The sequence below is a fragment of the Carettochelys insculpta genome, chromosome 25 (genome assembly GCF_033958435.1).
Source record: "Carettochelys insculpta isolate YL-2023 chromosome 25, ASM3395843v1, whole genome shotgun sequence".
NCBI classification, from domain to species: domain Eukaryota; kingdom Metazoa; phylum Chordata; order Testudines; family Carettochelyidae; genus Carettochelys; species Carettochelys insculpta.
Genome location: NC_134161.1, coordinates 10,748,851 through 10,771,708, shown reverse-complemented (window position 1 = coordinate 10,771,708; position 22,858 = coordinate 10,748,851). Strand labels below are relative to the sequence as shown.

Genomic DNA, 22,858 nt, shown 5'->3' with positions numbered 1-22,858 from the left:
AGTGATGCTGAAGGGTTCTCAAGCAGCCGGAGGGGTTTTGCTGGGAGACATTTCATATCATTACCAATTGCCTGGTGTGCTTGTTACGCATGCTGCCTGCAGAGCTGCGTGGCACAGGCATGCCAACCCTTTAGCGGGCTGGTAAAATGAACCCTGGCCCTGCTGGAAAGCAGCCAAGCATCTCCCTGAAAGCCCCATACAGCAGATAACGAACAAGACACCAGTGCCACAAGAGGCTGGAGGACCAGGCTCGGGGAAAGCCATAGAGGAGCAGCAAACATCCTACCCTCCTCTGTTCACACTAGAGGGGGACGTGAGCCTCACCGTTCCCTCCGAGCCCCTGTACCGGTCCCAACAGAGCTGCCTGCGTCCTTAATGCTCCACCAGTGGCCTGAGACGCCACATAGCAGGAGGCTCCCGGAGCGTCCAGCACACCGGAGCAACGTCGCCCTGCTCAGCCAGCACAGGCGCACGGTTCATGTGAGGTCGCGGGAAAGCTGCGAGGATGCGAAAGCACCACCCCGCCGGAGCGTGATGTGCTCGAGACCCTCTGCCATCGACAAGTAATTAACAGGCTCGCTGACCGGCTGCCACTCCACAGAGCCAGCTGGGGCTCAGACAAACAGCCTGAGAGATGGGCCTCCCTACCAATCAGGGGCCAAGAGATGTGTTCCCCCACCCTTCTTTCCCACTCCACCACCAATCAGAGGCCTGGAAGTCTTGACACCCCCCCCCCACCATGCACCTCCACCAATCAGCATAGAGGCACCACTGACCATTTGAACCTGACCCTCCCCTCCCATCATAGCCCAGTTTCTGGAGCAGAGAGAGGAAAGATGCACTGAGCCCAGCTGCCCCCTCATACCCAACCCAAGGGGAGTGATGATGTAGCCACCAGACATCCCGCCTCACCCCACTCCACCCCGCTTGCAGGGAGGGGCAGGGTCAGTCCAACCCACAGCTCTGAGACCAGTAACCAAGAGGCCTGTCCTCACCCCGCAGATGGAAGCCAGAGCTGCAATCCACTCAGCCGCGTCCCATTGGCAGCACTCACGGGAGACTATCGCAGGGATAGGGAAGGACAACCCTCTGGCCCTGCATGGGGAGTGGGCACTGGCACACGGGGGGTGGTGAGAGACCATCAAGTGGTGAGGCCCAGCCCTGGCTAACCAGGCGGGTAGCAGAGCGCTGGAGTCCTTCCCCCTCCTCCCGCCCCTGCCATCCCGGAGCACGTGGTGAGCAGAACATGACAGCGAGTGGCTCGGCCAGAGCTGTGGGGGCTTGCTCAGCCAGACAGAAACCACACACGACAGAAAGCTGCAATTAGCTGCTCAGTCAGCTAAAGCACTGGCGAGGAAGCTGGCCTGACTGCAGGCTGCCTGCCTCTCCCCACACCAGAACGCTGGCTGGCTCTGCCGCCGGTGGGGGAATCGGTGCCTGCCTCCCTCCCTGACCTGCCCCTCTGCCTGGCTCCCTTACCCAGGATAGCAGCCCCACGAGACCCATAACCAAGAGCCTTCCCCCTCCCTGCCCCCAGCTCAGCTCTGAAGCAGCATCTGGGTGTGCAGTGAGATTCCTGCTTTTTAAACCCGATTTTCCAGATGGATTGGCTGAGACATGCACAGGTCAAGTGACTTGCCTCTAAGTCACACAGCAGAAGCAGAGGAAGAAGAGAGAGGGGACAGCTTAATGGCCTATGTCAGTTTCAGCACAGCCAGGCTTTCTGAAGCCCTGCATTCAAACCCCACTTGCCTCCTTCAGGAAAGCAGAGAACCATGCAGCAGAGGGGAAGGAGGCTTCCCTTTCAGCCATGGCCCTCTGACTAAAATCACATCCCCCTTCACAGTGGCAGAGAAGATCCCCTGGCAGAATCTGAGCATAAAAGAGCATGTCCTTAAGCCTTCCCAGGGTGGTTCGCCGGACAGTATTCATTCTCCACCCATCTTATCTTTCCAGAATGCTGCTTTGGGGTCGCATCCCTGCCTTCCAGGTCTCATGAATGAAAAAAGGGAATTTAAAACCAAGACAATTCCTGGCACCATAACTTTGGTAAACTGTAGTTAAGCTCCTGACCCATGTCCCCTCTAATCTTTTCCGCCCATGTGCTGGATAAATGTTAACGTGCACCACTGGTAGGAACAAAAACAAACACACACACCTAGCTGGGCAGCACTTTGCTCTCCCCAGAGTGGGTGCACTAGCGCATCGCTTACAGGGAACGCTGAGTGTGACCATCAATGCTGGGGAAATGGGGAGTCAGACCTTGGAGGAATTATTTGCATTGCCATAGGACACAGAAGTGCCAGCTGACATTGAGGAGCCTTTGGACTAGATGCAGTCTGTATACACAGCATGAGAGCTCCTGCCCCAAGAACTTGCAAACTAGGTTGGCAAGGCAAAGGGTGGGATGAGAAGAGACTTGCCCAAGGCTACCCAGCTGGTCAGTGGCAGAGCTGCAACCAGACCGCAGGTTTCCTGACTCCCAGTACAGGGCCCTGCCCACTCCACCATGCTGCCTCTGCAGAGTTAAACGCAGAAGCCATTAAAAACAAAATTCCGCCAGAAACCACACAGCCAAACACTGCAGTTTTTAGGGATTCCTCGACAGCTCGAAACAGAGCCTGGAGATCAAAAACCACCGGACACTAGGGCTCATCCCCTCTTCTCATTTCACGCAGCAGCCATGGGATCTTCCCTCTCCCTGGAGCCACCTCCAAAGAACAGACCCTGGTTACTTCAAACGTGAAGGACAAAGTTTCTAACCACACCGCACCTATCCCGGGGTGCTCTACTGAATGCTGGGCTGCCGCCTCCTGCTGGGTCACCGCAGATTCCCTCCCGAGGCTGACGTGCCCCTCGGTGCTTAGCTCCCTGTCTCCGCGGGCTGCAGCCCATCACTCACACCAGGAACCACGAGATCTTTTGTGACTTGGTGCTCCAGGCAGCTGCCTCTGTATTCCCCTTCCCTGGCATACTTAAGTCTTTCCTTCAGCAGCCCAGGAAACCTTCCCATCCTTTGCCCCAGGTCTAGGCCACACCCTCAATGGCTGACAGGAAAAGCTGGGTCCAGCCTCTACACCGGCTTCCAATCAGGGCCCCTCAACTCAGCAGCACTGGGATTTCCTCTCCTCCACCCTCTCTGCTCCCTCCCTGGACTGCTTCCTACTCTCCAGGTCTCCCTCCTCCCCTGCACGCTCCCATGCACAATGCAATGCTGCCTGTCCAGAAGCGGCAGTTCCGGTCCCCACGTGGCGCTGACACCCCAGCAGGCACGCCTGCGAGGCTCACCCCTCCCGCTGGACGTGCCTTTGAGGCAGCGCTCTGCCCTGCTGCCAAGCAGCTCGCTGGACACGTACGGGTCAGCCTTACAAACAGGAGTGCCAGGGGGCAGATAGAGTCTGGGACTTGCTCAGAGTTGAAGACAGAACAAGCATCCCCTGGGATCAGCCTCCAGAGCAGCAGGGCAGTGATCCCCCTAACGTTGAGCACTTGGGCAGCCGGCCAGGAGAGAGGCAAGTGCCGCCCTGATGAGCAGGGTGCCCACAGACAGCAGCGTGCATTTCTGGTGGTGGTGCGCATCAGCACACGCCTGGGTGCACATCACAAAACTTATTCCATCCACGGATGACAAACATTAGAGGGAACCCTGCAGCGGGGCACAAAGTGGATCACACCCTTGCCTGCCTGGCTGCCCCTCAGACTCTCTGTGGGCTCTCACCAGCTCCCCTCTCCCCTGCCCAATGGCTGCAGCAAGGAGTCAAGTAGAAACAATCGCCAGGGTCACAGAGCTGCTTCAGGTGCAGCCCCCCCCAGGCACTCCAGCTGCCTGCATGCTGCACTCTCACAACCCCTCTTCTCACTCCAAGCCCACCCTCTCCCACTGCTCCACAGCAACAGTGAGGACACCACGGGGCAAGGAGCATCAGGGCCTGATGGACATGAATGCCCAACGCTGAGGGAACAGGAGAGGGGCGGACCTGAGCAGACCCAGCAGAGCAGGTGCCAGTGGGGCGTGACGAAGTCTATTGCCAAGCCAGAGCCCGTCTGCCTCCAACAAACGCCAGTAACTAGATACTGTTGGTTTCTGCTGGCTCAGCCCACGGAACAGGACGCATGAAACCAGCTCATGTTTACGGTGGCTCTGGACACGGCGATTGTACAACCCGAAAACTAATAGCTCTGACACAAACACTTCCGACACTGCCAGCTGACACCGGCCAGCGCCCGGCCCCCATCTGGGCTCCCAATTCTGCCCACACGGGCAGAGTGCCCCCTCCTCAGCACACAGACACACAGCCAGCCTCAGAAGAGGGAGTCCCCGGAGCCGAGCTCCTCTGGTCTGTCCCTGGAGGGACAACCCCACGCGCAGAACCGACGCAGACAGCGCATGGAGGGAGGTGGGTCTTCCCTTCTGTGATGCCTCATTCACACAGATTTACAAGGGTCACCCCAGAGCCAGCCAGAAACACAAGCTGCCCCTCCCCAGCCAGCAAAGCAGCTACCAGGCTGGGCATCCAGCAGACACACTCACCGCCACCAGGGCTGGGCGATTACTTTGCTCTTTGATTAGAGGCTGGGAAGTAATCAAGATAAGTCAGATTAGTCTTTGCCCCCCGTGGCGGCTGGGGAATGACTGGTCCCCACTCTCCCTCTGACAGACAGAAGCTGGGGGAGAGAAGAGGAGGAAAAAATCCCCCAAATCTCAGCCCCTGAGCAAAGATGAAAAGACGGACAGGGAACAGCTCCCGTCCCCACCGACCCGATGCACACTCCTGAGGTTTCCTCTCTGCGGCTGTAGCAGAGAGGAGAAGCCAGGTATCCCAGGACCACGGCCTCACAGGCTGGGTTTTTCTACAACAGGCACCTAAGCCGCATCACTGCCACATTCTACCACCTTTTCCCAGTTTGACTGTTGCCCACATACTTCCCTGCTTCCCGAGCTCCCCACCCTGGGGACACACTAGGGGAATGGGGATGGCCGTGCCCAGCAACTTCTCCCAGCCTCTTGTGCTCCACTCAGGCAAGGGAAGCTGCTTTAGCAGGGACAGCCAGAGTTCAGCACCACAGCCTGCAGTCCCATCAGCAGAGTTCAGTGATCCCACTGGCACTGAGCCCTCTAGCACTGGAGAAGCAACCTGGGACAATGCCAGAGTAGCTCTGCGGAGAAGTGTAGTCATTTCCCTCCATTTCTTCATGGCTGGGAAACCCATCCCAGCGTCGTCCTCTTGCCTCTCTCGGGCATATACGGCCTTATTCCAACCACAAAGCTATAGACATGCCACTGAACCTGGTACCATCTCACCAGGATGCAACCAGTGTGAGATCAGAAGCTGGCAGAGTTCACCACTCCTTGTCGCATGCCTTCCCTTATTGTGGAGGGTCCACATTCATTGGTGCAGGCCTCCCAGTCGCTTCTCAAAGCTGGGCTGGGGTGAGGGAATCACCAGGCCAGAGAGCTCCTGGCTGCTCAGTTGTTAGGAAGAAAGGAGGAGCCTGGCTGAAGAGCTGTGGGATAGGAGAGCGGAACTCACACAGGTTTTAGCCAAGGCCTGAAACCATCCTTCTGGTCCCCACTGGCTAAGCCCCGCAAAGGGAGCATCTGACCCTGCCATAAGAAGGGATGCAGCATTCTCAGGAGGAAGTCCTCTAGAGCAAGTCATGGGGCTCCGCCCTGGGCGAGGAGGGGCACTGAGGTACCACTGGGAAGAACCCAGGACTAGAGAGAGAGAGAGAGAGAGAGGGGCCGTTGCAAGGGGCCGTTTCGACAACTGAAAGGAGCTGCAGAAGTGCATGCCCTGGCCATCAGACGACAGTCTGCCTCAGGGCCATGCCTCAGCTACTTCAGAGCTTCAGCCGCAGCAGGTCTCACTGACTCGAAGAAGGAGAAGGTGGCCTCCTTGCCAAGCTGGGAAAGAGAGGGGAACTTCCAGTGAAAGGTGGGGTGGTGGGTTCACCTGACAGAGTAAGGATCACCACCAAGTCTTGTAATTAGCTGAGGCTAAGGATCAGTAGTTAGGGTCAGTCAGTGCCAGCTCTGAGATGGACTAACGTTGAAGACCTCAGGGAAGGCACATCCCTGAACCGTGCCTCAGTTTCGCCAACTGTATAAAGGGGCAACAACGCCTTCGCCTCTCATTCAGGCAAATAAACTCTCTGAGGGCCTCAAAGAGAAGGCCATGCAACAGCCAAAAGCACCCGGGCTTGCCCACCAGGTCCATCCCCCTCTCCTGTCCCCCAGCCCTGTCCTTCCTGCATGCAGCCAGCAACGGAGAACGCAAGTGAGCCCTCCCCAGGTCCATTCCCACCCTGTAGCAGGACAGGAGAGGTGCCCCAGGTAAGCGAAGTGCAGATTCTCAGCTAGTGCTCTCCAGAGGGATCAGAGCCAAGACAGCCACAGCGCAGCATCCCGCCACCTGAAGGACTCTGAGCTGCGACTGAGGAGGACTGACACTTACTGAGCAGGATGCTAAGGGGACTGCAGAGCATTATCGCCTGTATGCCACAATGAGGTGTCAGCAGCTTCACCGTCGGGGCACAGGCATATGCAGTGCAGGGAACTATGTGGAGCTGTGCCAATGCAACAGCTCACAACTCTTCCTATCCCAGCTTCATCTGCTAGGAGGGGCTGCCGGGAACAGGGTGCCACCTGGCCCACAGTTGCTGCACTATCAGTGTCTCCCAGGTGGGACTGCTAGAGAAACCCTACGAATGAGCTCGTGGGCACCCACCACTGCTGTAGTCTTTACTTCTCTCGGCAGGGGCACTGTTGACCATGGTGGTAGAACACCAGGGACCTGCCAGACCACACACAGGCTGCACAGAGCCTAACCAAACACACTGCAGATTTCAGCACCACCATAGCAAAGCCACATCACTGGGAGCGAAGGCTGCTTCTGCTGCCTTTCCTCCATGGCCACTCACACCCACAGGCAATGCAGAACTACAGCCCTCACTCTCAGACCCTTGACTTTGGCCAGGCTGTCTTGTGTGCTCAAGGGTTTTTGGTGTGTTCAACTGCAGCAAGTGGGCAGAAGGGAATCCTGGGCCATCTCCTCCCACCCATGACCTGCTGGGGACCACTTCTAGATTCCAGTTTCTATTGCACTAGAAGAGCTCCTCAGAGGTCATTTATTTGCCAAAGAGCTGCGGAAATGCAAGACCGTGTCAGGATCATGCAGACAGGTGTCACACCTCTGCCCTGCCTTGGGCCCAAAGGTTCAGGGTAAGACCCTACTAAGCTCAACCAGCGGAGAAGATGCATGCGGAGGAACTCCAAGGGGATATGGAACAGCTCTCCAGAGCCAGGACTCAGAGGCCAGACTCATCCTCTTTCAAAGGTGCACGCGAAAAAGTGCGGCATCGGTGTCGACACTTGGGAGATCCTTACCCAGGACGGTCCCCACGGGAGACCAGTAATCCATGAAGGGAAGGCACAATTTGAGAGGACTCACTGCAACGCAGAAAAGGAGAGGTGGAGAAGGGGAAAAGAACTGCAAAAACTGCCCTGTGCCCCTACAACACCTGCGCCTTCTGCGGTAAGGCCGGCGGCTCCAGAATCAGGCTGGTCAGCCATCAATGAACTCATCAATAGGAGGGTGACATGAAGATGTCCGAACAGTCATCAAGTGACCACCAAGAAGAAGATCCTTTGTAAGGCAGTGGTTTTAAACCTTCCCCACCTACCCTCATTTGTAGACCCCTTGCAAAATTTTGAACAGCAGCACAGAGCCCTTAAGAAATTTTCGATCTAGTCTGCAGTGCCTCCAGAGGTCTGCGGGCAGCAAGTTAAAAATCTTTGCTGCAAGAGTCACAAAGAGCAGCCTTCTGCACCCAGTGCTCCTCATTAGCTACCCTGCCTGGCAGCCCAAGGAAAAAGCCCTTCGAGACCTCTCGTGCGCACATTTCCCCCCTGCACATGCTTGCTGTGCAGAGAACACACCAGCATTTACACGATGCTCAGCCATGGCACACCACACATACGCTCATGGCGCTCCTTGTGCACAGGAAAACTGTGCGCAGTGGGCACACATCCTATGGCCCTCATGGTGCACAGTGTAGCAGAGAAAGAGCCTGGAGCTTGGTGCAAGATTTAAGGCCTAAACCAGAGGCTGAGCACCTCCGTTAGCCCAGGCATCAAAGCAAATGCTGACAAGTTTGCTCTTCGGCGCACAGACTTGGCAAAGTTGTTGCTCACGTACAAGGCACTAAATATTTATGTAAAGCTATTTCAGCTGGTACAAATGCATTTTAATTTAGTATAAGATAAAATGACTTCATAAATAGGGCTGTTTTACTCAAAACACTCAACACAAAAAAGAAAGGTTCCATTCAAAATGCTATAAAGCTGACAGGGCAGGATGTAAATGGTTTTCTCCCGTTCTTTTAGGTTATGACCCAGGGCTCTCTCCTCTTACCCTTTCACCATACTGTCAAAGAGTCTACAAGGCCAGCGACCTGCACAAAGCCGGGACAGTGCCTGGAAAGACGACATACAACTTGACTGACTCCACACAAGGCACCTACAATGCGCAATGAACTTGCACAGCACCCTTAAAACACCCAGGACACAGCACTCACCAGGCACAGGACACACGTGTGCGCATTCCCCTCCTCTCACTCATGAGACACACAACTGCTCTCCAGCCTCATCAACATGCAGACTCACTACTCACAGCTCGCCCGCCCCATGCAGTCTACTCACTGTCTGCTCCCACGCATTATTCATAGTACACTCACTCATCACGTCTACTCTACTCACTCACCACGTACACGCACACCCCCAAGGACATGTGCGCACGTATCCGTGTGACCCCAAAGCCCTTGGCCCCCAGAAGTTTGCATGGTCTGCCCCAGAATTTCTGTACCCCCACATCTAATGCAGTCACTCCCCCAGCCCAGAGCTTGGTCCCCCTGAGACACATGCAGAGTGTAGCAGCCTTTTCCACACACCAACAGGGCACAGCAGCGCCTACACCCTCCAGCCTTTTCCTCTCTCTCTGAGACAGAGGGTCACACCAGACATTCCCTGGCAAATTATCCTCCTGCTCAGCAGACACCAACATTTCAGCAGGGTTGGAAAGGGTTTGGCCATGTCTTTAAACCAGCTAAGGCTGCCCAGCACAGCCCATCCCCAGCAAGGCAAAACCATGAACTTACAGAAGGAACCGTGACAGATGACATCACATCTCATCCCCAAACCAGCCATCAAGCCAGTGTGCAACAGACACAGATGGAGGTTCCATGAGCCTGTGGTGCCGGGGAATATTCCTGGCCTGGGACCCAGCTCTTCCAAAGTTTGGAGTCAGGTCTTTCCCACCAGCCATGACTGCCACCCTCAGGCAACATAAAGCAGCCCAAGGGCCCCCTGCTAACACCACAGGCAGCAAAGTGAGCTAGAGAATCTGCCCAAGAGCCTTCATCTCAGACCCTCTCCCCCACCCCGACTTCCTCCCAGAGCCTCAGACAGATATGGGGGGGGGGCGTGAAGGTGGCGTGGGGGAGGGATGATTGCTCTAGGCCTTCTGAGAAGCATCCCAATTTCTTCAAACCTGCTGCCCTGGCAACAGCTCCTGCACTGATGGAGAAACTGGGGAGTAGCACTGCCTACCGGGGGCCCCTATCTGGGGGTCAGTGTACTATTGGGCCCCAGACCAAAAAATCAGTCTAACAGAGGCCACCACCCTGCCCTGTGGGCCGATCAGCCTGCCTATCCCCACTTGTTTCTGTCTTGGATTGTAAGCTGCTTGGGGCAGGCACTAGCTAGTCTTTTTGTTCTGTGGCTGCACAGCTCCTAGCAGAGTGGGGCCCTGGGCTTTCATTGGAGCTCCTGGGCACTCCCACTGCACTCGGACAAAAAAAGCTATTTCTAGTGAGATGACAGCTTTCCCCTATCTTTAGGGGAGGAAATTGTGGTGGTGGCAGTTACTTTTAACGCCGACCACGATCATGTGTGGAATAAGCTGTGTTATGTGCACCAAGGCATGGGCAGATGTGTACCATCAATAGAAACACACGTTGCCCACTGTGGAAGGCTGTAGGTGCTCTGCTAATCAGCTGGATGGCACCTGAATGTCTCCTGGGTGGCTGCCCAAGTGCTCAGCTTACAGGGAACACCGACCACCGTGTAGCTGGCCTTGGGGTCAAGGAAACCTGGCCAATTACAGCTCTTGAGCAATGTCCTTTCTCGCCAGCAGGCATACAGGTTATGGGAAAATAATGTGTAGGACTGGTGAGAAAGGGCTACTGCAGACGTTCTTTCAGACTGCTATGCCATGAATGCATTTCTTCATTCACAAGGAGGTCTGTCACACCTCCAAGCATGAAGCACTCACCAAGATGTCGAGAACTTATTTTTCCATTAGACTGCCTGAATTAAGGCATTTACAGGAACCAAAGCACTCATCTCACCATTTCAGCTCCATGACCTCAGACACCTGTTGGTCACCACTGGCTGGAAGGCCCAATAAGGTGACCTCTGGATCCACAGCTGTCAGCGCTAAGAGAATGCAACTCTCCTTGAATCTGAAGGAATTTGCTGATGACAGTCAACAGAGTGACCCAAGCAGGAGCCAGAATCAGAACTCCTGGGTTCTCTTCCCAGCTCTGCCTTCATGACCTTGAGCAAATCTCCATCTCAATGTACTGATGGGTAAAACGAAAAGGACACCATTCTCCTCAAAAGGGTAGCAGGTGAGGGTTATTTAGTAAGTATTATGCTGCTCAGGACACAAGCCTGAAAGGCACTGGAGAAATACTGCCAACAACCAGTGGAGCAGGGCTGACATTGCTCCAAACCCCTATGCCTAGAGAAAAAGAGGGGATGAGCTATGATCCCTATGTAAAAGAAATACTGACCATATCCTTTGGCATCTTCACTAAAGCAGAGACAGGGTTTTTAATCATGAGAAGCTTCACCCTATTCCAGCCATCTTGAGTGCCAGGCACGGTGAGGGTCATTTCAGCCCAGTAAAAAGCAGCTGAAGAAAGAACTCCCCTATAGGCAGCATGCCTTCTGCTGGAGTGAGCCAAAGATACCCCGGTTTCCCCTCCTTCTCCCACACAGGAATCAGTCCCTCACAGGCTCCTTGCCCGCTTCACTTCTTGAAAGAGAAAATTCCAAAGCCCTGGAGAGCATTTTTGCAACATTCAAATTACTCCAATCCCAAGAACGCACTGCACAGTGCTGTGTGCAAACTAACGTTTCATAAACTTCATGAGTTTTGGTTGACTGCCCTCAGGGAGGTCATTTTAAAATGATTAGCATTTTCATAAGATGCTCTGGGCGCTTCTAGCTCTTTTTTCTGCAGATTCCTTAAAAGGCATAAAAAGCCCTGTTTTGCCAAGCACTGTTTGGAATCATTTAAAGTACTTAACCATCATACATAAGCAATGCACAGGAAATGAATCGCAGCTCATGCTGTAACTAGTAGCCACACAGCAAAACAGCCAGCCCATTGCTAAAGACAAGGACATTTACTCTGAAGTCACATCTCTGAATAAGATTTCACATTCCCCCGCCTCCCCATCACCTTTCAAACAAGCCCACTGCATCAGTTGCAGCATCTCCTATTAGAAGTTTGCACCTGTTATTTGCTCCCAAAGCACCCACAAGACCATAGCAGACTGGAAAAAGGCTCCCTCGTTGGTATGTGCTATATAATTAAGTTTACTCAGCTTTAAGTTAAAAAAAAATTGCAAAGAAAAGGACTTCAGGTTATTCTCCTATCAATTCTCAGGGTTCAAATGAGGTTTCTGAAGTCACCCCTTTCCCCCGGCAAAAGGTGAGCTGTTAACTGATGACTAGCAAATTCCTTCTCTGCTCAACTGGGCTCCCCTCCCCCTCGATATTTTTCTACAGGATTTTTTTTTTTTAATTATTAATCCCACAACAGCTCTCCAGTAACATTATTACTAAAGCAGCAACCTTAGAGTGTTCATTTAAAAACAAACAAAAAAACCTGTTGACTAATACGATGTTTTTTAAAAAAATAAAATGTATTGACCAACTCGACATTTGTTCTCACTGGAATTTCTACCCAGTCTCCGAGAGCTCTCCCGCTTCTTAAAACGAAAAGAGAGGGAAAAGAAATCACAGTTCTTAGAAGCTTAAGCTGCTCTTGGAGCAAAGAATATAGTAGGTTGGGCTACAAATAAAATACCAACTCATGCTTCAGAAAACTCTGAGAAAGAAAAATTCTCTCTCTTGCCTGATCTTTCTTTTAAGCATCTTCCACTGGCCAGACCTAAAGGTTTCCCTGCAGGCAGCCTCTTGAAATACTCACACAACTAGCTTCGCAGCACCCAAATCAGCTGCTGTAGATTTACAAGTTTATACAATCCCCCTGACAGTTCTTCCTTCCCGGAGTGAAACTTACAGCAAACAACAACAGAAAAAAGGAGCTCAGAGCGGTGCAAAACAGAGGACGCGGGGGGGGGGGGGAGCACCCCAACAACAACAACAGGAGGAAGGGGGGGAATAAAGAAGGGTGAGAGGCTATTTGTAAGAGGCAGAGGGACTGGGGGAGGGAAGGAGCAGCGGGAGGCTGCACTTCAACTCACCTTGAGCTGGAAGTCCTCTGCTGGTGATTACACTTGCTATCAAAGTGGCCACATACCAAATCATAGTACTACCGACCATCAATAAGAAGCATCATCCTATCTCAGAAGTGCCCTTCCTGCTGGAGACCCTTCATTGCAGAGCCCCTGGCTGGTGCAAAGGAGCCTCCTGGTGCCCTTTTCATGCCCTCAGCCCTGCTTCTTGCTGCCGCCCCTCCACTCTCCCCATCCCTCCTTCGCTATTGCAGCCCCCTCTCCCTCGCTCCTGACACGCACCAGCACCTGCACTAGGAGCTAGAGCGCAGCTCAGCCAAAGTCTCAGGGCGTAGCCTAGCCTGGGCTCTTTAGCTCCTCCGGTCCGCCCCCGCCTGGCGCCTATTGGCCGCAGGGAAAGAGAGTGGGCGTTGATTGGCTTGGGGCGCTGCCAGTGCCGGGGCGGTGGGCAGAGGGAGGGAGGCAGGCCCCGTTTCAAGGTGGGTTGGAGCGCGCAGTGCACAGAGCCGCAGAATCATGCGCATTGCCAGGGAGAAGGCGGCGGCGGGATCGCCTCTTCCCCTCCCTGCTCGCGTTGCACGGACCCCTTACCCAGTGCTCCAGCCCTCCTTGCATGCACCCCCTCCCCAATGCTCCAGCCCTCTCTGCATCCGTGTACCCCATCCCCAATGCCTCCAGCCCTCTGTGATAGCCCCTCCCTGCACCTCCCCTTCCTCAATGTCCCACCTCCCGAATCTAGGCCCCTTGCACCTCCCTTTTCCCAGTGCTCCAGCCCCCTGTGCAGCCCATCACCTGCACCCCTTTCCCCCATGACCCCAGTACCTCATACTCATTCCTCCCCTTCCCCAGTGGCCCCATGTCTCCCCTCCCCTGCACCCCAGGCCCCGCTGCTAGCCCCCGTTCCTTCCATTTTTCCCCTCCATGGGCAGAATGATTTTTGTTATGTGTACTGAGGCATGTGCACATGTGCACCACCCCTAGAAACAACCCGCTGGATCAACTGTGTGGCATGTGAATTGCTGATGGGGGACTGCATAGCTCACAGGGAACACGGATGCAAGCTCCTCCCTGGGCACCTCTGTATTCCATCCCCAGCACACCCTTTTGCCCCTGCCCCCCTCATGCCACACCCGTGCCCCTCGGCCCCAGGCCTCATTCACCTGTGGTACTCGCTCCTGTGTCCTTGTACTGTCCTCTCCACAGAGCCTGTGCCACCCCGCTCCTGGCTTGGTGCCTCCCACCCTCCGCGTAAAAGGGTGATGCCCTATTCCTGTCTGTTCCTTCTGGTTTGTGCCACACCCTCTGCACGCAGTACCCTTTCCATTGCCACCCTCTCCCCTTAGCTGCCTCCACAGGGGGGCATGAGACCACCCTGCCCAGCAATGGGCCAGCCCTTCCATGCTCTGTCCACCATGGGAAATCCCCTCCCTCCCCCAGTCCACACCCCCACCCTCCTCAGGGAATCTGCACTCTCACTAAACACCTCCTCCCATGGACACCATCACTCCACCAGCAAAGTTCCTCCCCCATCAAAACTCCCTGCCCAATGGGGCGAGCAGATGGCACCTTAGGGGACTCCCTTACATCAGCCCCAGCCTTGGAGAACAGAGGGGACAACCTAGCCCCATGCCCAACCACCACTTCTCCTCTACCAGGCCCCTGCTTCTCCCTCATCAGCCCCTGCCTCCTCCCCGGCAGCTGGGAAGAGTCCCAACTCCTGTGCTCTTTCAAATAAACGAGGGGGCATGGTTGACTCACGTTCCCCACACACCCACTCTCTATGGCATGACCAAGGAGCTTGCATCCCATCTGGTCTCGTAGGAGGAGAAGACTCAGCCTCGGACCATAGGGCACTTCTGGAGGACCTACCTGTTACACCCCGCTTGCAACACAGGGGCTGATGCACTTGGGGAAATGCTGCACAGTGGGGACAGAGCGAGTGAAGGTGTTTTTGCCACATTAAAGGGCAGTTAGAGAGGGGCAGGCTGAAGAAGAGACTGAAACCAGACCAGGAGAGAAAACGGTAGCCACATTCAGGAGGGATGATGGTTTCATGGCTCATATACTGGACCGAGGCCTGTGGGTTAGTTTCCACCTCTGCCACTGACTTCATGCCTGACCTTGGGTGCATCGTGGCCAGGTTTAAAGGGATGCTCCACAATACCCAACATACTGAGTTCTTGGGAACCGCTGCCATTTCATTGTGATGCTTAGAAGGGAGCCGAGACCTTTGGAAAACCTCAGACCCTCCCTTTCGGTCATCTTCACAGCCCTGTGTAGAAAAGGGAGACAGATATCTTTCCTTTCTTCTCTCCTCTTTAGACTGTTGGATCTACACGGCAGCAACCATCTCTCGCCCTTGAGATGTACAGTGCCAGGGCCCTCCAAGCACCACAGTCATATCAGCAAATCGTTAACCAGACACAAAGGGAGCAGCAGGAGAAAGGATTTAGTGGATACATGGAAGGGACTTGGAGACAGCAAGGGGAGGCTGCTCTTCATACCCTGAAGGGAAGAAGGTCCCTGAAGCTGCCCTATGGATACAGCCCTAGCCCATTCATGGTCCTTTTGGTCAGTTTCACAATCATAGGATTTTGACAGATATTTAACTCAGAAAATTCACAGGTGCTGTAAGGGTAGGGGACCTGACCCAAAAAGGAAGTCATGGCACTGCTCCCTTTACTTCTGCACAGCTGACTGCTGCCCGGCTCTGAAGGCAGCAGCACAGCAGAGTGGTGGCTGCTGGCTGGAAGCCCAGCTCTGAAGGCACAGCTACTGTCGGCAGCAGCACACTGGTAAGTCTTGTATTGTATGGCCACCCTTATTTCTGCACTGCTGCCTGCACAGCTGGGACCCTAGTCAGCAGCTGCCATTCTCCAGCTGCCCAGCACTATAGAAAGCAGTAGTACAGAAGTTATGGCAACATGGGTATGGTGTTTTCTCCCTGATTTCTGCACTGCTGCTGGCAGGGTGCTGGCTTCAGAGCTGGGCACACAACCAACAGTAGAACCACCCCTCTGGAGCTATCCAGCGCTGAAGGCAGTGCAAAAATAAGGGTGGCAATACTGTGACCTTCCTAAAACAAGTTTGTGGCCCCCTGCAACTCCCTTTTGGGTCAGGATGCCAGTTTGAGAAAGTACCAGAGGGGTAGCCGTGTTCGTCTGGATCTGTAACAGCAACAAAGGGTCCTGTGGCACCTCATAGACGAACAGAAAAGTTTTGAGCTTGAGCTTTCGTGAGCACAGACTCACTTCATCAGATGCATCTGATGAAGTGAGTCTGTGCTCACGAAAGCTCATGCTCAAAACTTTTCTGTTAGTCTATGAGGTGCCACAGGACCCTTCGTTGCAATTTGAGAAAGGCTGCTCTCCCTTGTGAAATCTGTATCATATAGGGTGAAAAGCACACAAAGGACCAGATTTCAAGGATGACACCAGATTTCGTGGTCCATGATTAGTTTTGCACACATGTGAATTAGGAAGGGCCCCGACCCATGGAGGAAATACTCTTGTCCTCCTGAAGAGGCTCACTCACCTATCTAAAAACACATCACAGGGCTAAGCCAGCCTCTTAGCATCCAGGCAAGACGACAACCCCAGCGAGGAAGGAGTCTGTGCGTGCCGGAAGCAGAGAGCTGTAAGAAAACAGAGGATCAGGGCCATGGCTGAGGGTGGAGGGCCCAGGCATGATAGGGAGAAGCATATGACTGTGGATCCACCTACAATATGCACTCCAGACCTAGCTCCCACACCCAGCTGTGTTTGCAATGGCTGTGCTAGTTATGTATTACGTGGACATTTTGATTGCTGATGTTCTTCGTTTCATCTTATTTTCCTCTCTCGTGGTCCCTGGAAAGAGTTAGGAAATTAGACTGTTACTGCTGTACGAGAGACACAAGGGGATAGGGCAAGACTGGGGAGTAAAGCACACGCTGTCTGGGTAGCTGCCTTAAAGGTGCTCATTAAGGATGAGGTTTTTAGAGGAAATGACGAAGGCAGTTACGGAGAGAGGGACCTTGCAAAGGTTTCCACCAACCCCAGCCTAAGTTCCAAACAATTTGCTTTCCTAGCAAAAAGCAAGACTTTATAAAAGTCTGACTCAGCTCTTACTCCTAAGGGTAGGCAGTGAAATTGACTTCTATAGGCTTTTGCTCAGTCTGCATGTGACTCGCCCTCTGCAAGGTTTCTTGTGTTCTTTTCCTGACTCCCACCCTTTGTTAATGTCAGCTCAGTGGCTGTGGGGGCAGCTGTGACTGGTACACCTGCCCCTGGAAAGCACACTGCACCCAGCCTCCAAGGAAGAGCATCATGGATCTGAAAATGCTAGTGATAGTCACTCAGCACATGAATGCTCTGCACTTCAAGTCAAGTTCTTGGCTTTTGAAGTCATAATGTCTACAGCCCCCATTATCCCTCTAGACCCCATAGCAGAGTCCAGACTGTGTATGGGTTTTCAGTTATGTACACAGAACTCTGGACAGGGCCTGTGTTCCTTGCAAGCTAAGTGCTTGGGCAGCCACTCAGGAGAGAGACAGGTGCTGCCCAGCCGATTAGCAGAGCACCCACAGCCAGCAACATAGGTTTACTCTGCTGGTGCACATCTACATGTGCCATGGTGCACATAATAAAATTTATTCTACCCATGGATGGAAAAAAAATGGAGGGCACCCTGGGCAGGACTGGTCGTTACAACAGCGAACAGGATGTAACTTCATTTTTATTGAGCATCTTTCTTACCAACTGTAGCCAGTCCTGCTACCGAAAGTTCAAACAGACACTTCCAAAAGGCAAAATCAGCAGCAAACAGCAGGAAGGGAGAAAGAAGGGGACGTGATTCTTATGTCGGTTGTTAGAGTGTCAGAGGATCGACATTCAAGCAAGGAAAAACTTCTTGCTGCCAAACCACAGCTACTCCTGGTGTCTTCAGTTGGGATTTCCCCCCTTCACCTCCCTTCTAAGAAAAATAAACACTAATTACCATATATTAACACAGCCCAACCTGGGAGGCATCTGAAATATTGTTAGCCTGTGACAGAAGGAGCCTGACCAGCCTTGCTCGTGCCATGTGGCTTTCAAGACCAAACAGTAGAAAGGAGCCATCATTCATCAAGAGACTGAAAATACGTTCCACAGTTTGGAGAACGGGTGTCGGTTCACACCTTTGTTTTTCCAGACTAATTTGTTAATTATATTAGGCTCTTTCCCTGCTGTCTTCACACTCTCTTTCTATTTGTAGCTGTAATTATTTAAATAGAGCAGGGAGAGTCCTTTTACTGTGTCTCTGGTTTTGGGACCAAGCTGGGATCAAATGAGGACAACAAGGCATGTAGTATCCTTTAGGTAAGTGGTTCCCAATCTTGGCGGTACCAGAAGCCCTCTGAGTGCCTGAATACCGTTTGGGGATCTAGCCAGGATATGCCTCCATTCAGCCCTATGAGAAAAGTGTAAGGCCAACGGCACCTGGTCATCCACAGGAGGAACTGAACCCGTGACCTTCACGATAAAGCCCTGTGCCTCTTCAGCATGGGCTAAAAGCCAGCTGGCTCTCAGCTAAGGGTGCAGAGCAGATTTCACCCTCCCCTGTCAGCGGTCCCAGTGCCTCAGATTACAAGGGCATGAGCTCCAGGTCAAGGTAGAACCACCAGTCCGGACTGGAAGTAATTCACAATCAAGTTCTAGAGACCAGCTAAGCAGCATCTCCTGCTCCCACTTCAAGATCTGCCTCTAAGTGTACAGAATTACAAACCTAATTCACTGGGGCTGGAAGAGTTTTGCCTGTCCAGAAGGCCAGCACAAAGCTTTTGTACGGATTACCCATCAGCTAAATTCGTGGGAGAAACTGAGACCAGATATCAGGAGACCTGATTTCTCTTCCCTAGGTCATCAGCAGTGTGTAAATTTATATTACCCTAACTTGTAAATCATGGACCAGGATCTCCATCATGCCAAGCTCAGGACAGGTTGAACCTCACTAGTCTGGCACCCAAGGGACCTGACTGGTGCCAGACTGCAAGTGGTCAATAGCGTCTAACAGCCAGTGGCGGATTAACATAAGGACAAAAGGGGCAGTTACCCTGGGACCTCCAAGTGTGAGAAACCCCAAGGCTCCACAACTCCAGTTCATTTAAACAAACAATTTGCTTTAATGGAACAAAAGGAATACGTCGTGGCATTCTTATATTAAAATTAAGATACGGGTAATTGTATCATGAGTAGTAATAAGCATGAACAGATTTTAAAGCATAAATAATGATGTTACAGTGATATTTTAATATGTTGGGGGTGGGACACCTTGTGACTGTATTGTCCCAGGGCCCCACCTGTTCTTACTCCACTCCTGCTACCAGCATTTTCAGCACTTCCACTGCTTACTGGACTCTTAGAAGAAGGCATTTAGGGTTCAATTACAGCTAAACAACAGCACAGGACACTGAGAACTAGGACTGGTGGCTGTAAACAAACTGTATGGGACCACACGAAACTCGGCCACACCCGTGATAGGTGAACATCCAGCTAACTCAAATCATGCCAGACCAGGGATATTGCCTGACCAGAGCATGCCGGACTAGAGAGGTTGAACCTGTACAGCATGCACAAGAAGATGCTCTTCTGCCAAAGACCATGAAGTGATGCTTTCTGCAGATCCTTAGCCTAGGCTGGAATACCACCCATTGCAAATGGCGTTTCAGGCTGAACTCTGAATTGAAAAGCACGTGGAAGGCTGGGTCGCAGACTTGCCTCAGTTATTACTGATGTCAATGATAGAGCCAACCGGGTGGGGGAGTTCAGGGTTTTGCTAAGCTCCTTGCCTGGCCCCCAGCGTTGATCAAAGTTCACGTAGGAAGACAGGTGGAGAGCAGCGAGCAGGTGGACAAGCATCTTTGAAATCACTGTGTGCCTCTTAACAGATAGCTCCACCCCCAGCTTTACTCTCTGCCCCATCTGTCTCCATTGACAACAGTGGAGCTACATGAGGGTCAATGAAGACCTGGATCTAGAGCTCCTTTCCTCACAGAGATCATGCTGCCTGCAAGCCCCATACCATGGTAGCCGCCCTTCCAGGACTGCAGCTAGCAGCGCAATTCAGGCCTCAGCACCAGTGTTCCCCGTTAGCTGAGCACTTGGGTGGCCACCCAGCTGATTAGCAGAGCGCCCAGAGACCTGACAACGAGCAGTATGGTCATGCACTTCAGCACATGCCTTGGCACCCATAACAAAATTTATTCTGCACACGGATGGAAAAAATTTGAGGGGACACTGCTCAGCACAAGACAGACACCCATGGCCTGTCCTTTAACTCATCTGGGCTTAGCTCAGACCCCCTCCATGGGGCTGGTTGGGGCAAACAAAAATATCATGGCTCTGATATGGGACATTCCTGAAGCAAGATGGTTCCCTGCTCCATGGACTGGTGTGACTCCATGGCCTCAAGCTCCATCTAAGGGATTGAATTTTCAGAACCAAAACAACATCCCCAGCCATATTCCTCTCTCCTTTTCCTCCTCCCTGACCTGCAGAAACCCCACACACTCCCTCCCTCTATCCATTCACCTGCTGTGCCAGTTGCCTCCAAGGAGCAGTAGAATACAAGAAAGTTATCTCACATCAAGACTGAAACTTCAGTAACTTGGCCTTTCCCTGCTGCTGCTGTCCCACAACCAAAAATACATCACAACCATGTCATGCTAATTATGGATGAGTCAGCTGACAACTGGCCACTGTTAAATTTAAACCATCTTTAAATAACAAGGAATAAAAAAAGTAAATTTTTTTCTTAAGATTACAACCCAAACACTGAGAATAGATTGAGCAGCAGACTCATCTGATGCAAGCGCAAATAGCTGCATTTGCATCAATATAGCTGCACCAATTTACACTAGCTGACGAGCTGCCCCTCCGCACAACGCAGAGCAGAATGTGACTTGCCAGGATCCCTATAAAACACCTGGGCTCCGACTCTGAATTAGTTGACTGCCTTCCCCCTCATAGGTTTGGTCAGGCCTTTCTGAACATCCAACAGGGCATAGCTTGGGCTTCCAAATTCTAATCTCCCCTCTGGGGCTTGGCCTCTGAAAACCCCAATCACCCCTAATTTCTTCCAAGGTAACCCAGAGCTCTGCCTTTTGCAGTCTGCAGGGGCAGTCACATGACCCTCGTTAATTCATGCATTCCATCTGAAGTCCCCCAGGTCACCCACTTTAGCGGAATTCTGAACGAGGCATGCTGGCCCTTGCTCATGGCAAAGGACCCCTCCCTGGTAGCGGCAGACCAGCAGGGCTCCAGCCCTCCATCACCAGAGAGCAAGATGAGGCTCTGATCCTGCAAACACTTAGACACAGAAGCTAGTGGAGCTGCTCAGTAGGTGAAATCCTTTTGCAGAGGATCTCAGAGAGTTCAACGGGAGCTTAATATACTGGCTTTATGCCAAGGGGGAGATTTCACTGTATCTGCAAGTTTGGGATGTGACTCTCTTAGGGTTTGATCCACTGGGAGATGTGTAGCCCACATGTCAGGAATCTGTCCCCGCAGCTTGGGGGAGTGGCACTCCGTCCCATAGGATCCCCCATTTCAGTGGGTCTGTATCCCAGGCATCACATGTGATTTTCACACAGCTGTTCCCTCACCCCAACTCTTAGATCAGGTTGTGGGGGGCATGCGTCATCCCAGCTGCAGCCCTGAGAGTGATGGGGTCAGGGCAGAGTGCCTTTTTTATTCCAATGCACACAAGCCCCCTGAAAACAAGAGCTTAAAATGGAAATGCTGAGCCAGCCCAAAGTGTCGCTGTGAATGCAGCAAAGCTGTGATTGGAAAGACAAAACAGCCCCCTCAACTGAGCTTTCGAAGGACAAACGGTCAAACAGGCTCCCGTTTGCATGTGGCTTGTGCTAGGTTCTCTTACACGCATTTCTCCTTTCACTTTCCCGGGTGATCAGCTGCTTGTTCCCGGCTCGCACAAGTGACTTCTCTGACGTTCCTCTCCTCCTCCGGTACAAGCCACCTGCTGCACTCAAAGAGAAACATGGGTAATTTATGCAGGGGGGGGGCGGTCAACTGAATCAGATTAGATTAGCAACTACCCCTCCCATCAGCAAGTTTCCAACGCATCGTGTTAGTCATCAGTCCCACCAGGAGAGTGACTTGCACAGCAGTCACCAGATCAGGCAGTAGAAATTGTGTGTCATGTCTTGTTAACTTCATCTAAGGTCATCTAAACTCAGTCTCATCTGGTCCTGGACTTTTCTAACAAAACCATCTCTGAGGTCTCCCTCCCCTCTGCATTGCCAGTTGTCTGGAAGGGACGGGGCTAACAATGCCCCCTAATAGAAGCCCAATTCCAAACTCTTGGGGATGGAGGAAGACCAGAATTCAAGCAGTCATTGGGCCCAACCCTGTGAGCCTTGTTCTCACGAGTGAGCTTTACTCACGCCTAAAGCCCCATTGGGGTAAATCCTGACTGACTTCCTCACCCAAGCACTCACATTTACTTTAGTGGGACTCCTCCTCGCGTGAGTAAAGGGTGTAAGATTGGACTCATTTAGCCTGATCTCACCGTGCTGAAGTCAACAGAAAAATTCCCATTAGGATCAGGCCCACTGTGCATAAAATACCCAGGCCTGATTCAAAACCCATTAAAAAATGGATTTATACCTGTTCGGTGCTGAGCATGCTCTGCCCCACTGACTTCAAAAGAAACTGAAGGTGCAAGATCAGGCCCCAAAACTTCAGAAACTCACCCCGCATCCTGGTCCCACGGCAATGTTCTCTCTCATTTTTCCATCCATGTGCACGATAAATTTTGTTTTGTACAACACCAACAGAAACGCAGGCTGCCGGCTGTGGGTGTTCTGTAGAAAACAAAAATAAAGTTGAAAATCAAAACAGTCATTACCCTTTCTTTGTCTGCGAAGGAAGTTCAGACCCCTCACTGGGCTGAGATTAAAAATACATGTCCTCCAACCCTGTCCCCTACAGACCAGGAATAAACTGGGCTCTTCCAAGCTAAGGGGAGAGCTTGAAAGAAAACAAACAGCCTCCATGGGGAAAGGGGAATTCAGCTCAATACTCTTGTTGTGTTAACAACTCAGGACTGAGTCTTGGCTCTCGGATGCAAGGGGCAGGGAAAGGCTGAGCCGTGGGAGAACCGGAGCAGCCATGTGCTGTGTAAGCTGAGCACTTGGACGGGTGCCCGGGAGAGATTCAGGTGCTGCCCAGCTGATTAGGATTGTGCCCACATGTCCATTGATGGTGCGCATCTGCACATGCCTTAGTGCACATAAAGTTTATTCTGCTCATGGATGGAAAAAGTTAGA

General features: G+C 52.6%; 1 protein-coding gene and 1 long non-coding RNA gene across 4 annotated transcripts in view; both read right to left on the bottom strand.

Moving 5' to 3' along the window:
* IGSF9B (immunoglobulin superfamily member 9B) overlaps positions 1–12,790 on the bottom strand; it is a 105,009-nt gene extending 92,219 nt beyond the window's left edge. For all 3 annotated transcript variants that reach the window (XM_074976952.1, XM_074976953.1, XM_074976951.1), the window contains exon 1: positions 12,559–12,790. In XM_074976952.1, coding sequence (XP_074833053.1) covers positions 12,559–12,637 — 79 coding nt within the window. In that variant the 5' untranslated portion in view covers positions 12,638–12,790. The remainder of the gene's footprint in view (positions 1–12,558) is intronic.
* Positions 12,791–17,389: 4,599 nt separating this feature from the next.
* LOC142001498 (uncharacterized) lies at positions 17,390–22,381 on the bottom strand. Its single transcript, XR_012642504.1, has 3 exons — positions 22,283–22,381; positions 21,448–21,549; positions 17,390–17,502 (listed from the first exon to the last, which is right to left on the bottom strand). It is a non-coding gene; the product is annotated as an uncharacterized LOC142001498 (long non-coding RNA).
* Positions 22,382–22,858: the final 477 nt, after the last annotated feature.